This window comes from Antechinus flavipes, chromosome 3 (genome assembly GCF_016432865.1).
Source record: "Antechinus flavipes isolate AdamAnt ecotype Samford, QLD, Australia chromosome 3, AdamAnt_v2, whole genome shotgun sequence".
Taxonomy (NCBI): Eukaryota; Metazoa; Chordata; class Mammalia; order Dasyuromorphia; family Dasyuridae; genus Antechinus; species Antechinus flavipes.
Window position 1 is genome coordinate 443,169,993 of NC_067400.1, and position 15,959 is coordinate 443,185,951.

At 37.6% G+C, this 15,959-nt stretch overlaps 2 protein-coding genes across 15 annotated transcripts in view; one reads left to right on the forward strand and one right to left on the reverse strand.

Moving 5' to 3' along the window:
- ARL6IP6 (ADP ribosylation factor like GTPase 6 interacting protein 6) overlaps positions 1–5,351 on the reverse strand; it is a 36,289-nt gene extending 30,938 nt beyond the window's left edge. Inside the window, exons 1-3 of one of the 6 annotated variants that reach the window (XM_051986385.1) lie at positions 5,265–5,351; positions 3,919–4,764; positions 1,329–1,397 (exon numbers count right to left, since the gene is read on the reverse strand). In XM_051986385.1, the coding sequence (XP_051842345.1) occupies positions 1,329–1,397; positions 3,919–4,270 (421 nt within the window). In that variant the 5' untranslated portion in view covers positions 4,271–4,764; positions 5,265–5,351. Of the gene's footprint in view, positions 1–1,328; positions 1,398–3,918; positions 5,039–5,264 lie in introns of those variants that run through there. The other 5 variants (XM_051986386.1, XM_051986389.1, XM_051986388.1 and 2 more) reach the window with 5 other exon arrangements.
- Positions 5,335–15,959, forward strand: part of PRPF40A (pre-mRNA processing factor 40 homolog A) — a 52,884-nt gene continuing 42,259 nt past the window's right edge. For 5 of the 9 annotated variants that reach the window (XM_051986374.1, XM_051986375.1, XM_051986376.1 and 2 more), the window contains exons 1-2: positions 5,335–5,751; positions 6,768–6,899. In XM_051986374.1, the coding sequence (XP_051842334.1) occupies positions 5,350–5,751; positions 6,768–6,899 (534 nt within the window). In that variant the 5' untranslated portion in view covers positions 5,335–5,349. The remainder of the gene's footprint in view (positions 5,752–6,767; positions 6,900–15,959) is intronic. The other 4 variants (XM_051986378.1, XM_051986380.1, XM_051986382.1 and 1 more) reach the window with 1 other exon arrangement.

Consider the following 15,959-nt stretch of genomic DNA (forward strand, 5'->3'; position numbering starts at 1 on the left):
TGGAGTTGAGTTAAGTAAGGTTATATGGGAAGTGGGCCTCAGATGAGACACTTCAATTCTTATTTTCAGGGTATGCCAAACAGTTCTAGTAATACAAATGACCTAAGAAGTAAAGGCATAACCCAGTCATCAAAGAATTTGGTGAAAGTCCCAAAAGGAAAGCTTTTCAACAAGACAAAGGACTAACTACTGGAAAATGAGTGGAGTTGATAAAAATAGGTTCCAAAAAGATGGAACTAGCTAAAATTCAAGTCTGTTAAGACTGTTTTCATCAGAGATTACTTAAAACTAGCTTCCCTCATAATTAGAACCAGTCTTAAATGGCTAGCAAATAAGCTTCAGACTAACTTTAAAAAATCAGCCTTTTCAGAAAAGGTAAAGAAAGGGATATTGAATATTGAATACTGAAGGAAAACAGCTAGAAAGGAGAATATCTTCAACCACTTAGTAAACCTGAGCAGCATAGCTCAAAGCCAGAAAAAATTGTTGCAAACAGGCCAAGAGATGATTCTGAGAAAGATTAAAAATTTTTTTGCAAGACCTAGTAAGCATTAAGATCCTATATTTCCTATGATGTTTGTTTCTTTTTAATTTTGCATCCAATGCTAATAAGGGTCAGAAGAATAGCACTCATAATCTAGAGGTAATCTTTGCCTATATAGTAACATCAGGAAAATATGGGTTTTTTTTTTTAATTTGGAAAGAAAAGGTGATTTTCCTAGCTACTGGGTTTTTATTTGGTTAAATATTAACCCAGTCTGGCTGTATATCTCTTTTTTTCACATCTCCTTCAAGACATTTAAGATAAACAACCTCATCCTCATTAGCTTTAGGAGCCTATTTCAGAGGTGGATTTAGCAATTCAAGGGTCTAAAAAGAGTAGATGGAGCTTGGGCAGATAAAAAGCCACTAACTCTTTATAGTAAATAGTGAAACTAGTTGTAGTTTTGGATCACTTAGGCTACTCTCTCAAATGCTTCTACCCAATTTTTCTTAAAATCAACTAACAAAAGTATATTGAATAATTGTTCTACCTCTCATTCAGTGATAGAATAGTAATGGGATTTTCTATTTGGCTAAGGAAGGAGAAATATGTTAATTTATTTTTACATGATGACTATAAAATGCCTTTCAAAATATGAGGTAAATATCGAAGAAAGGAAGTTAATTTGGACTTAATCCTATTACTCCTTATTAGATCATTTGGTATAATCTCTTGTTTTACCATTTTGGTATAGTCTCTTAAACTATTTATTTGCACAGGAAATATCACATCTGGGGAAAAAGCAAAAAAAAAAAAAATAATAATAATCAAATAAGCCAATTACCTATTTTGTTCATACCTAGTAAACCAGTTTCTACACCATCTTCGGTCTTCAAATTCTCAGCATGCAAGTCTGTGAATTAAAAAAAGAGTTTAGGTAGATAAGCAATTTAATCCCTAATCAATCAATAAGTATTTATTCACCAACTATGTAAAAAGAACTAGGAATTGAAAAAATATATATCACAGCCTTCAATGAGCTTATATTCTAATAAAAGGGAGTAAGTTATTCCCGTAAATATCACATACAAAGTAATACTGGAAGGGGAGTAATGGTCATCAGGAAAAACCTTGAGGAGGAAGTCCTGATTGAGTTAAATGAGAAGGCTAAGTCTTTTAAGAAATAAAAAGCAATTTCTCAATGACAAGTCTTTTAAGAAATAGAAAGCAATTTCTCAATGACCCAGAATGAGACATATAAAGGACAGCAAGGAGGCTAATCTGGCTAATTTAAAGAGTTGGGGAGAATAGGATATCTAATAAATCTGGAAGGTAAGCAGAAGTTAAGAGACATTTTTATCGTATCTCAGATAGAAGGGAGACAATCTTTTTGAGTTAGCATGTTTCAGTAATATCACTGGCAGTTATGTGAAAAAAAGTGAGGCAATCAGAAGATCAATTAAGAGGTTTTAATAGTCCAGGTGAGAGGTTTAGACAGGAAAGAAAATTACAAATAACAAATGTAAGAAAGCTTATTGAGGCAGAATTTTCATAATTTGCCAACTGACTAAATAAGGAAGATGAATTTAGGCTGACTTGAAGATGTGAAGTCTCATGCCTTAAACACAAATATAGAAATTCATTATCAAGGGGACATTTGGCACTGATAAGTCACATTAAAAGCATGTCTTTCAATCTTAATCTTGCTAAATTGGTCTGTTCTCTATGAAACATAGCAAGTCAAAATAACAGGTAGCAATGTCTTTCATTAGAATCATGGAAAATGGTGGGGGGAAAAGTGAACTTTAAATTTTCTAACAAGAAATCTCATTTCATCTCTGCCTCCTGACTTTTGTTAAAGTTCCATATTCTATGAAATCTTTCCCAGTTTTCATAATTTTAGTACCTTGTGAGACTTCCTATTTATTCTGTATACAATGTTTATACATTGTTGTATACCATCTCCTCCATTAGGCTATAAGCACTCTGAGAAAAGGGGACGTTTCTGATGACTTATATTACCCCTAGAACATAAGAGAAACTTAATACTTACTGACTCTATACACACACGCATATCCATATATATTAATAATATTATAGATAACACATTAAGGTTTCAAGTCCTTAATATGTTATAGATATTATTATTAATACCCTACTTACCTACTATAAATAAAATATATTTCTCCAGAGTTCCTGCCCTTTACAGAGCACATACTATGTCTATATATTAAAACTAGCACAAAAAAAAAAAAAACATTATGGTGAAATATTTGATCCTATAATATGAAACACAGGACTCTGAATACAGAAGTAGTGACATGAAGGATCACATGAGCATTTCAGGATCACTTCTTTGGCAGCTGTATGTGAAAGACTAGAGAAAAGAGATCTGATTCAAGAAAACCAATTGAGGAAATTACTATAGTAGTCTTAAGCAGCGGATGATGAAAGCCTGAAATAGGACAGTGGCTGGGAGTAGAGAGAAGGGTAGTTTTAACTAATTTACTACCTGCTAGCGCAGTGCCCTGTTTAAATGGGCCCACATCACACCAAAAGACTGGAAATTTGCAAAGCTATGGAAGGAAGCAAAATCAGGTTGTTAGGCAGAAATAGATGAAATATGGATAATATGTTTTATGTTGGAAACAATCCCAGGAAGACAACTGATTATGAAATATCCATCTATTTCTGCTTGATTTACACTGTTCATTTTACCATGAGAGTGACTGAAAAGTGTTCTTTCGAAGTTTGAATCAATAACCACTTTATTTAGAGGTCCTAAGTGCAGTATATCCATGTGACTGGTTTCCCCCCTCCATAAAAAGTAAAGGAAAAAAGGGCAATAACAAGTAATAAATTGAATTAACAGCTGCTTCAATACAATGAAAGCAATAAGCTAATCATCGTAGGACAGTAGGGTAGTTAACTGGTGCTGCAGGACCTGAGTTCTAAGCCCCTTATTAGCTTTGTGATCTTGGGTAAGTCACTTAACCACATTTACTTTAGTTTTCTTACCTGTAAAATGAGCTGGAGAAGTAAATTGCAAACCATTAACACTTATTTGCCAACAAAGCCCCAAATTAATCACAAGATAACAGTACACTGAAACTAGTGGAACTCTAGAGCAATCGACCATTAAGATCTCAGCTGGCCTCCCCCTTCGGTAAAAAAAACCTTTACCAGTTCTTATTAATTTTGATGCTTTCCCCGAGATCATAACCCATTTTAATCTATAGAGGTTTATTTATACTATTTTCTCCGAATTATATTTTGAAAGCCCAGGAAGCAGCGGCTGTCTTTTGCTTGTTACACCAGCACTTATTACAGTGAGATCTTACCTGGTAGGTGCTAAATACTAGGTAACTGCTAAATCGAGCCCCACCCACAACACTCCGTTCTGAGGTCCCCACCCTTCCTGGCAGATCCAGTACCTTTCACGATCAAGTAGACGATAGCTAGGAGGAAAGCAAGGAGGGCTGCGAAGAGAAGAGAACAAATCACCGAGAGGATCTGTACTGGCCACGGTCGGCCCCGGGGAGCTTCAGATACCCTCGGGGTGACTCCATTGTGTTTGTGCAGCTGAGGCGATGGCGAGTCAGCCAAAAGCTCTGCTCGGAGGTCTCGGACCACTTCATTGACCCCGTCCTCCTCATAGTCATCTTCTCCTTCCCCCCAGCTGCCCCCACCCTGAGAGGGAGAAGTGTAGGCAGGGAAGACCAGGGTGGCCGGAGGTCCCACTCGGCGGTGGCGAATCGAGCGGCTCCCACTAGTCAAGAACGACATGGCGGGAAAACGGGCAACGGAACCCGGAAGCTCTGGGATTTCCTTCCCCCCCCAATCGTTGGCCAATTAACGCCCCGAAGGTTCCCCGGTGCCTACCAACGAAGGCCTAGGGGGAGGGGGAAGTTGCGCCCAAGGAGTGGGGAAGGGGCAGCAGGAGAACCCGGAAAAAGTGCATCAGGGGATGAACCCGACACTGGGGACTGAGGGAAGAGGGAGACTGAAAGAAGTAGGGGAAGGCGGGGGAAGGGACAGGAGGGAAAGGCGGACATGTTGAAGATCATATTCCCCTCCCCTCGCAGCGTCTGGTCCCAGCTCCAAGACCTCCGCCTCCGCTGCCGCGTAGCCTCCAGGCAAGCCGCACGCGTTCCGGCCCAGCCGGCCCTTCTTAAGCCGCAAATCCTGGTGCTCGGTCCTAGTGCCTGCCGCCATTGCTGCAGTCCGTACCCCCTCTGAAACCCCTTCCTCAGTCCGTCCGCTTTTTCCCCGCGTCCTCCCTGCTTAAGAACGCGAGAGATCTTTCTTGATTTTTCGTCTAAACGGCATCTTTAGAGCGCGGCGGCCCGTCTCTTCCTTTGCCTAAACCGCTTCTCCCCATCCCCCTACTCGACTTTCAACCACCTCCCCACTTCCACACTTCCCTTCTCGCTCAGTGCCGCGTCACGCTCCCCCCTCTTCACCTCGGCCATCGCGCGCTTCGCCAGTCTCGCGCTTTCTCACCCGGTGCCTTCCGCGTCCTCGAGCCCCCTCCTCTTCCCCTCCTCCCTCCCTTTTTCCTCCCCCCCTCCCCCGCCCAATCTCGAGCCTCGCGCGCGCGCATCCTGTCCCAGCCACCGCTAACGCTAGAAGCTGCTTCCCCCCCTCCTGGCTCCCCGGCGGCCTCAGGTTTGTGGGGCGTGCGTAACTCGGGTGGGGGGTAAAGGCGGCAGCCCCCCCACTGCCCCTCCCCCTACGGGGTGAGGTGGCTGTTAGGCCCGGGAGGCTGGGGCCTACGTACTCTTCTCTTCCCCGGGGGAAGTTGGTGGAGTTTTCCCGGCGGGGGACTCGGCGCAGAAACTTCCTCCGTCCCCCTCCCCCCCTCCATGCAGGCGACGCCGAGCGAGGCCGAGGCCGGGGGCGAATCGCCGCAGAGCTGCGTGCAAGCTGCGCGCTCTGATTGGACGGCGGGGAAGCCAGTCAGCTTATTGGCCCCGCTGATCCCGCCCCGCAGCTCCGGGCAGCCTCTACCCTTTGGCCCCAGCGGGCGCCAGCCACTCAGATCGCTCCTTGTTGGAATGTGTAGCGGCAGCGGCCGCCGCCGGAGCAGCCTCAGCCCGACGATGAGGCCGGGGACGGGAGTCGAGCGTGGAGGCCTCATGGTGAGTGAAATGGAGAACCGTCCTCCACCGCGGGGTCCCGGGAACGGGGAGCGGAGACTGTCCAGTTCAAGCCTCTGCTCCAGCCCATGGGCCTCTGCGGACGGCTACCTGAGGAGACGGCCCTCGGTAAGGGAGCGGTGGGGCGGGGGAAAAGCGGCACAATGAAAAAAAGAAACAGGAAGCCTTCTCCCTGTGGGGAAGAAAAAAAAAGGTGGACAGAGGAGGAGGCCTGAGGTGGCGGGATCTGACTCTGAGGGAGGGAAATGGAGGGCGGAGTATCACAAAGGAAAAGATGTGGGTTCCCGGGAAATGGGTATTACTGTGGCGATGATGGAGGAGGGAGCCTTGGGCAGAACCGGTGGCTGGGTGTTGGCAGCAGGAATCTGCTGTAGGGTGCAGGCCTGATTTGCCCAGGGTAGAGAGAGGAGGAATGTGACTAAAGATAAAAGAAAGAGTGATCAAGACTAGGTAGAGTTACTAAGCGTGTGCTTACTTTACGTGATTTGAGGCATTGGCCACCTTTGTAGCCTAAATAATTTTGATTTTACGAAGTTATTAAGGCAGGTACTCTTTCTATTGCTTACTGTACATAGTTTGCCGAATGACCAACCAGTAGCAGTTACTGATTTTTAGAGCTGGCAGTGATGTTAAATAGCTTTTCACAGAGGCAATGTTTTGATCTATCTTAGAGTTTTTCAGGGAAGTGACAGGTTTGTCACTTAGGAAACATCCACAGGTAGCCTTTGTAGTATTCTTTGAACCTTTATAAATTACCCTTCCATTACTTGTAAAACAAAATAATTTCGTTTGAAATTTAAAGACTGGTCTTGATAAGGCAGAATAATTAGGTCTCATCCCTCCTCCCCCCAATTGGTCCTAAAATTATTCATTTCTTTGACAAACTACATTTTAGCAAAAAAAAAAAAATACTAGGGTACAAATTCTTTTTTGTCATTCTTTATTATCTATGAACGGTAGGCAATTCCCCCCAGAAGTCCGATTGTATAAATGGACAAATCTCTATAAAAGTTACTGGTTGCCAAATATCTTGCCATCTCACTTCAATAATAGCGGTCTTAGTGCTTTTAGGGGTGGGAAGACTTTATTTCTAATTGATATGTTCTTTACTAACACTTTTTCAGATGGGACATCCTGGTATGCATTATCCACCCATGGGAATGCACCCTATGGGTCAGAGAGGAAACATGCAACCTGTACCTCATGGAATGATGCAGCAAATGATGCCCCCTATGGGAGGTCCTCCAATGGGACAAGTAAGACAGTTTTAAAAATTACATTTGTTTTATAGCATCACTGTGATAATTTAAAGCATGGTTAACTGTTAGTAAATAAGTCAAGGATTAATATTTCCCCAAAAACATATTCAAAGGTTTCAAATATGAAATGTTAAATTATGTCCGTAACCAGAGTTTTTACTGTATTGAGGCTGTCGTCCACATAAAAATGATCACTTCCACTTTGAAAAAATATACTTGGATAGCAGTAGCTTAAAGGTTATGTTTAGTTGCCTGATTTGATCTTCTCAAGCAACTCAATTTGGTTTTATGCCCTAGCTGCAAATCTAGAAACTTTCTGTTCATTTTACCATGTCTTTTGTGGGTTACTCAACTGAGATAAATGTTTGTAAAAATAGGAAAACCTATATCAGCAGCTTTGTTTAGGTGTTTTGCCTTAGAATTTCAGTGTTTTACATTTTTTGATACCAAAACAGTCTTCTTGCATTTTTCTGTTCCATATTCCTAATTTTCTACAGGTTACTTTTATTTTGAAGTGAGAAAGTGCTGAACTGTCCCTTCTTTCTCTAGTATAAGTTGTAAATAGGAGTGATTTGTATCAAGAAACTTCATTAGAAACTTCACCCTATAGTGTTCTAATCAGGGAAAGTAATTAAATTCAGTTACTGTGAATGATAGTTATACTTTAAGTCTGTTAGATGCTATATGAAATTTGAGTAGCTGGTTTTTCTCCATAAGAATCTTGATAACTCATTAGAAATATAGACTTATATCACATGGAGGCAATCAAGGGTACTGAATATGATCTTTCTCTTAACTAGTTTTTGTTTAGTTTGATATTGTTAAAAGATCATTGATTTCATAGTGAAATTGTATGGAAACCAGAAAGGGGAAGGAATTTTTTTTTTTTAAATTAAAATGTTTTACCACAAATGCTTTTCTTCTGTGTAGTTTTTTCTATATTAAATCAGTAACTAGTTTAAAACTCTATTCAAAGGTATCTGGCCCAAGAGACTTGGCTCTTTGATGTAGGAGCTCTTTAAATAACCGAGCCATTGGCCTTCTGATTTAGGAACAACACAAGTTTCAAAACTCTCTTGGTGGTGAAGATACAATTCTGTGATCCTTCTTCTGTTCTTTACAGTCTCCCAAGCAGCAAGGAAGCTCTTGATTTCTTGATAGAGCTGCTCTAACTAGATATTGAGCTTTAAAAAAATATTTATTCTTTAAATGCTCTGGTTCTTATTTAAAATTAGTTTCTTTCCACAGAAAGATAAAATAAAACAATTTGCTACTGCCAGATGCTTCTCTCTTTTCTGGGGCCTTCTGTTTCCATTGGGCCAATCAAGGTAAGTTATGCAAGGGATTGACCTGCTTTTACCCTTGCTATGGTGCCATGGCACTATTTTTCAAAACCAAGAGACCAGTTAGTCATTTTCTAATTAAATGCAAAGACTTTACTTTTTTGTAATTGTTTTGATTTGTCTTAGTGTTTTGTCAGTTGGTCACAGTTTACCTTAAGGTCTTTATGGTTTAAGATGCTGCAGTGACCACTTCCTTTTGGGTTTTGTTTTCCAGTTAACTACACATCTACTAAGAAATTGGGCAGTTGTGCTTTGTGGTCTTTCCCACATTCTCTTCCCAACATGTCATGTGCATATACATCTCACTTGATTGCTCAAATTTTGAGGAGTCCATTTGTCTACTGACTCCTGTAAATATAAGTGGCTGTCTTAAGAATCTTTAACACTGATCCTCAGAGAAATTCTCATTCCAATGCTTACCCTAGATTCTTATAAATGCTCCTATTTTTATTGATGTCTTTAGAACTTTACAATGGAGCCCTGGATCTTGGCACAGCCAATTCTTGGTTATCAATGGTAACAGGAGACAGAGACAGCATGGATAATTAAAATCCATGGATGATTCAAAGACCCCATTTAAACTCAAAACTGTTAAACCACCAAGGAATTACTAACAAATAGCAAAATTGTTTCACTTTTCATCTTCTTTCATTTCTCTTGCTCACCCTCTGATAGAGGTATTCATGAGCAGTGAAATGGCTGGAAATTTAAAGAAGCAAAAGTAAAAGGTCTCTATAAACATCAGTGTGCCTAAGTTGGTGGAGTTTTTTCCTACCGCATAATTTAACCAATTTTGGAGTTTGCTTGATGAAGACTTTGTCTTTGGAATTTAGAATTTGGGATACCAGGTTGTGTGATGGCCAGGAATCAGAATTTAGGGAAACTAGGTATGTGTTGGCTATTTCATATTTCATTCTAGGCCTGATTTAAGGTTATATGAAAAGCTAAGATTGATATTAGTCTTGTATATTCATTAGAAGTTGTGGAATTCTTGGCAATCAGCAAATGCAGTAAATGTGATTTATGAAGTAAACTTTTTCTTATTTGAAAAATATTTCCTTAAAATTGGTTGAGAAAACAAAAGATTTTCATATCAACTAGTTTTCTAATTCACAGTAATAAAGGTGAGAAGGGGACTTGTGTTCTTATGTTATACTTTAAAACATTAGTCCTTGCCTTTTAATATTCATAAGCAAAATTAAATAGGCTCAGTTGAATGATTTATCTATTCCCAAGTAATAAATTGAATGAACTACATTGAGCTAGTTTGTTTTTTGGCTCTCCCATGTTTGCTGTTGTCATTTCTTAAGTTACACTCATTGTTTCTTTCCTATTACCAATTAATGTAGCTATATGGTTAGTTGTTACAGTAAATTGTATTTCTGTATTCACAGAATGAGTTTTCGAGTCTGAAGGAAATTCAAAGCATCCAAGCTTTGTGAATAATGTGATATTCACAAAGGAGTGTTCTAAGGATCACTCATTTAAAATGTACTTACTGGATTTCAGAAGGAAGAGCTAAAAACTTTGTTCTGTGCCTGTTCAACTTAACACTTTAATAATACTTGACAGACTTTAATGTAATTGCATTTCCTAGGCTACCTTGTTCCATACTCTTTGTTAATAATTCTTTACTTTTAGAACACATTTGTTTTGTTCCTTTCCCCAGGAATAATGTTTACAAATCAAACATTTTTAAAGTGCCTGTCTTATATAGTTTCTGCCTTCCTCAATCACACTTTTTTTTATTTCTACTTTAGGAAACTGTAATCTTTGGCAAAGTCTTTTAACCTCTGATTCTTGCTTTCTTTAATCACTAAAATGAGTTCAGAATATGCAATATTTCCTGGCTCTTAAAATTTTGATTCATTAGAATCAAATGTCAGAGAATAATTATTAAAGGAATTTTTATAGCTTGGTATGAAAGAGAAGGAAGTATAAATTTGAGTTTTGTTAATAAATTTTGCCTAGATTACAATTTGTTGCAAATGAAAATATATTTGTATTTCACAAGTATGTATCAGTTTCCTATTCTTAGATTTTACACCAAGAAATGAAGCTGTAGTTCTGACTCAAAACTCTTGTCTTTAGATTATCAGTAAAATTTTTATTGGATAATTCAAATAGCCTCCTAACTATATGCTCACCAGTTGCTTTCCACCTTACTTTGCAATCTGCTAGATTAACCTCCTTTGAAGTATTTCTCTGATTGTCTTAACTACCTTGCTGTAGTCTCCCTCCAGTGGTTCCCATGTTCTTCTATGATAAAAGCCAAATTTTTAAACTTCTCATTTAAAATCTTTAACAGTCTGATTTCAGCCTCTGTATATGGCCTTATCTTGTTAAAAAAAAAAAAAAAAAAAAAAAAGGCTGTCCAGCCCAAATCCCTAGCCCTAGCCTAAACTGTCTTTTCCAGAGTATGACGCTTAGTTTATAGCATATCTTCCTTTCTCTTTTCCTCCCTGCTCTCCCAAAAGGCAGCTGGAATGCCTCTTCCTGTTTTAAGACATGCAGCTCAAATTCCATCTCCTCTAAGAGACCTTCCATAATTGTCCTATATTTATGCCCCTCTTTTTGATTTTAATGCAGTTTCTTGTTATGTAATTTATATAAATTATTTTATCTCTGCAATTTAATTATGAGGTCTTGAAAGATAGGCACTTTGATGAATTAGAAAGAACATTAGATTTTTGTGTCAGCAATGAATTTGAAATCTACCTCTGCTGTTTAATCTGTTTAACTTTGACAAATCATAGGACAAATTTCCTCTGTAAAATGAGGGGATTGGGCTGGATGGTCCCTAATCTAAATCTATGATCTCATGGCTTAAACTCAGTCATTCTTCTCTCCCTCAGTTTTGAATATAGCATACTATAAAATAGTTTTAAATAAATAAATGGCATACACATTCCTAAAAAAAAGGACATAATAAATACAGGCAGTCACATTTAGCTAGGATATGTGCAGCTTAATTCAGATGTCCTAGCATTTTAGATTCATTTTAGGATTTCAACTGCTTAGGAGAAATTATTAACTCTTCACGTTAGTTTTAATATTCAAGTATCCAAAAATGAAACATCATGGAGCCTGAACACAACCCAGTTCATGTAGAAGAGTGTAAGAAGATGGGCTGGAAGAGTAGATGGGGGGCCAGAACCTGGAAGCCAAATTCTGGGGTTTGGAGTAATAGGTGGTTTTTGAACTATTAAAGATTTTTGAACTGGTAATTGCCATTATCAATTTTAAGATTACCTTTTAAGATTTTAAGATTTTTAAGATTACCTTTGCAGTACTGATAGATATTTTTTAAAAGGATGTGAAAATATGAAGATAGGAGTAAGAATTGCAAAAATATATACATAGCTGTCAGTATAGGTATAGTATTATAAAAATATATCTCTTTGCTTTACTAAAAAAGAGAGTAGTATCCAGGCAGGGAGGTTCTAAGAGAAAGAATCAAATTTTGTTAAGTAGAGGAGAGCAGAAAGGAAGATTGGCCAAAAGCACTGATATGAAGATATTAATATAGAAATGAAATAGATGGGCTGTGTCACTAATGTTACAATCTGTAACTTCTGAATCTTGAAAATCATAAAGCTTTTTATAGACATTAAAATTTTGCGCATACTACACACCTGAGACTGACCTACTGTTTTCACATCCAAATGATCTTTTATACTTTGTAAAGATAGTCAAGATTTTGACAAATAAAATTTTGAATAAGATAAAAACGCTTTTACTGCTTATTTTAATCCCTTTTCCCTTCCCCCCTTTTAGACTTCTCTGTGTCTTTAAATGTATTGATTACTGAGGTGTCAGCTAAACACAATTTCTTTCTATTTGAATCCTATGTTTGCAACTACTTCTAGCCTGGTACCTATACTAGGACTCCATGAGCAGAACACCTTTCCATTCTTAAATCAAGCTATTTATTCTTTGTTGACAAAAAATTGTAGTAATGGGTTTAAAATTCATGGACTTGATCCATCTGACTTGACAAATTGTGTAATAGGTAGATCTGTGTGTGTTTCTCTCAGTTTTAAGAATTGCACCTAATCACATGGACAAAGACAAGACACAATAGCAAAAACAAAGACAGTAGAGTCAAAACAGAATTTTTTTTTATCTTAGTCTTTGATCCTCTTTATTTTAGTGTTTGTTTCTGGTCTCATACTAAAATTCAACAAATGTTACATTCTACTCTTCTTGTGTCTGTTTGTATTACAAACTTTCTTTTAGCTTGTGGGAATAAACATTAAGTGACAGTTTGCACATTTGGTACATGTGTGGATTGAGCTATCTATCAAATAACCAGAGAAACATATTGCTTTTCTGAAAGATTGATTTTTCGTGAATGTCAGTCTTTATTTTTGTAAACAAAGGACAATGATCACCTTCTTGAAGATAACTTTCCTTACCTACAGTAAGAAGGATATAGCTTGGTAAAGTGACTTCCTAACGTTTATACATTTGGTAGTATTTTATTTCATCTATTAGAGTTTTAAGAATGCATTAAACATTCTATGCAGGGTTGTTTATAAGTTTTTGTTGGAAAAAGTGATACATGACCTCTTAGATTACTTTTGGACCATCTGATTTATCATTTATAGTATTCTGTTATAATGTTGCACAGTAATATTGTAGTTAAATGTAAAAACTTAACTATAATTTGCACAGTTCATTTGACTTGACAAGTTTATCTTCTAAATTTTTCATCCCATGGAATCATATCTAGAAATCTTTCTCCTTCCCTTTTGCTATTTTTAGGAAAGGTATCCTATGCTTTAATATTACTAATGTATTTGATATTATTTTATCCTTATTCAGATTACTCTTTCCAGGGACAGGGAGTCTTACTAAGTCTCATTACCACTGCCCAAATTCAACAACCAGAAGGATGTTTTCTAAATTGGTCATAAAGACCAACATAAAGTTAGAGTTCTAGTTTCCTCAATAATTTCTTGCAACTCCTTTTTTCCCCCCAGAAAATTCTGTTGTTGAATTTAGCTAACTCCTTGATAGAAATTCTTGCTGTGCCTTTTTTAAAAGTACTTTTAGTGAATGATAGGTAGCCAAGTCTTAGTGTCTTGGCAGTCACATTTTCATGACTTGTGTGATGCATATGGTGATTCTTTATAACATTTCCCTTCTAGGAGAGAACTATGTAATAGGAATAAGTAGGCAAAGTATGAGGTAGTAAAAAAGGATAGGATGAGGTATTGCAGGTTAAGTCAAGAAGACAGCAAGAGCTTTAAGTTTTTCTGGTTAAGAGTTTGAGTTTATGCTGTCAGACTGACATGCCCTAAATTTCTTCAACTTTACCTGAGGTCATAGCTTAAGAAACATCATGATAATTTTTATATCAAAACAATATCATAGTGGCAGAATTCCATTTTTTTAAAAGTAAAATATTCATATTGGGGTATTTCATTTTTTACAGTGCTTTATATATGTACTGTTGGTCTTTTCAGAGATGTAGCATGGCATGTTGGAAAGAAAGCTGACCACAAATAACTTTATTGAAGATGTACATCTGACACATAAGAGCTGTGTGACCCTGGGCAAATGACTTTACTCTCAATGTGCTAGGTAGCTTTCTAAGACTAAGTTATAGAAAAGGTCCCAATGTGCATAGATAGTTTCCTTATCCGGAAATTCCCTTATCAGTGAAATCATAATTCTAGTTCCCATACTATTCTTCCCCAAACCTTATTTTGGAATGAAACTGACCTTGGCTACTGAAAGATTATGCCAGATATTAGCTCTGATAGGTTGTACTGTGGTGCAGAAGAAAATGGTTTTCTAAGAATTGGCCTACCTATATAATTAGCCACTTTATTGTCATAGAATTCATGAAATAAGAAAAATGCCAAGTGACCCACAAGTAAGCATAGTCCTAGAGAAATTAAATCACATCAATCGTAACATTCTTAAGTTGCACAGATTCTCTTGGAAAGAAGACAAGTAGAGGAGTTGGCAGAATTGGCTTTTATGTTGGATCCAAAAACAGCAGGAAATATAATTTCATGGAACTTTTTATCAATCTTAAATTGCAGTATTTGTGAGGAGCAATTTTAAAAAGACTACTGAATTGTAATTGCATCTAGTTAAAAAAATTCTCCAAATTAAATCAACATGTACTTTTATCAGTGATTCCATTGCAAAGATAGACATAGCTGAGGAGAACAGAAAATGTTGGAAAACATGATTGAGGAAAAGAAAGGTGAGAGGCCATTAAAAACTTGCACACTGTATAGAAACTTTCTTTGAGAAGAGTTGGGAGTTCCTTGATAGCAAGGTCCAAAAAAAAAAGTTAGTTTGAATACAGAGACAGTAAGCTGCTTGCTAGAATGGGGAATTCCAGATGAGGAAACACTCAATGCCAAAGCAAGTTAGCACTTTCTTTGCAATTTAGTCTTAGTGTTTAGAGCACCGAGAAATTCAAATGATTTTTCCAAGATTCACATAGCCCCAGTATATGTCAAGCAGTACTTTGAACTTAGATCTTGTGGCTTAGAAGCTAGCTTTCTGTCCACTATCCTGGGTTGTCTCTTTAAAACATTATTTGAACAGGTAGAAAGTGATCTATTACCATCAAAGGAATTGTTTCTGAATTAACTATCTGTTCATTAAGTACATGACAAGAAAAATAGAAATGAGATATGGCATGTGCATTTGAGACAACCCCAATCTACCTTAACTTATCAATACCATAAATAAAGGCTAAAAAAGCAAATATCTATACCAACTGTCACCATTTTTCTAAAGTAGTGTAAGCAATTTCACTCATTTCCCATAATGGATATCATAAGGAGTGGAAACTGTCTCATCCAACAAAATTTGACTTCCTTGTAAGTAGACACTATAGCCTAGGGCAACATCAGTTTAGATATCTTATGGAAGAGAGTGATGAATATTGCTTCATGTAAAGAGAAACACTGATGAAAATTAAAATAAAAAATTCTAAGGAAAGTTTGGCAAGAATTTCAACCATACAGGATCAACCCATGGACATTTAAAAATCAAACTGGAAGGCGGACAAGAGACAGATAACAAAAGGAAAAGATTTAAAAGACTTTTCAGGGAATATGTAATCATCATTGACAGTTGAGTACTACTTTGTACTCTTAACATCATAACCCCCCACTGTGCCAAATGAGGAAGAAGAACTGGAGAAAAATAATAATGGAAAGAACAACTGGATCATACCAATTATACAAAGAGATTTATGGAAAAATATGATTTTAGAACATTGAGGGGATCAATTCTTAACGTCTGAAAGAATTTCCTTGGGGAAATTATATACTTTCTCACTAAAAGAAAGCAACAGAGAAAACATTAATAACAACCTAATCTGTGTGTCTATGTTCCCATCTCTATAGAACTTTTTGGAGTAGAATCTATAAATGAGTGTTTTAGACTAAGTTCAAATTCTGATATACATTTACTTGCTATATGATCCTGAGCAAGTCACTTAACTGCTTGATGTCTCAGTTTCTTCCTCGTTAAAATGAGAGGTTCAAACTCAATGGCCTCCAAGGTCTTTGTTCTCTCTCAATCTATAATCCTGTGATCTACACAGTTCTACCCAGAGCTATGAAGTTTCTTTATTTAATGGCCCACAAAAAAAAGTTTTTGTTTTTACTATAGTCTGGCCCTCCAATAGTCTGAGGGACAGTGAACTGGCCCTCTATTTAAAAAGTTTGAGGGCCCC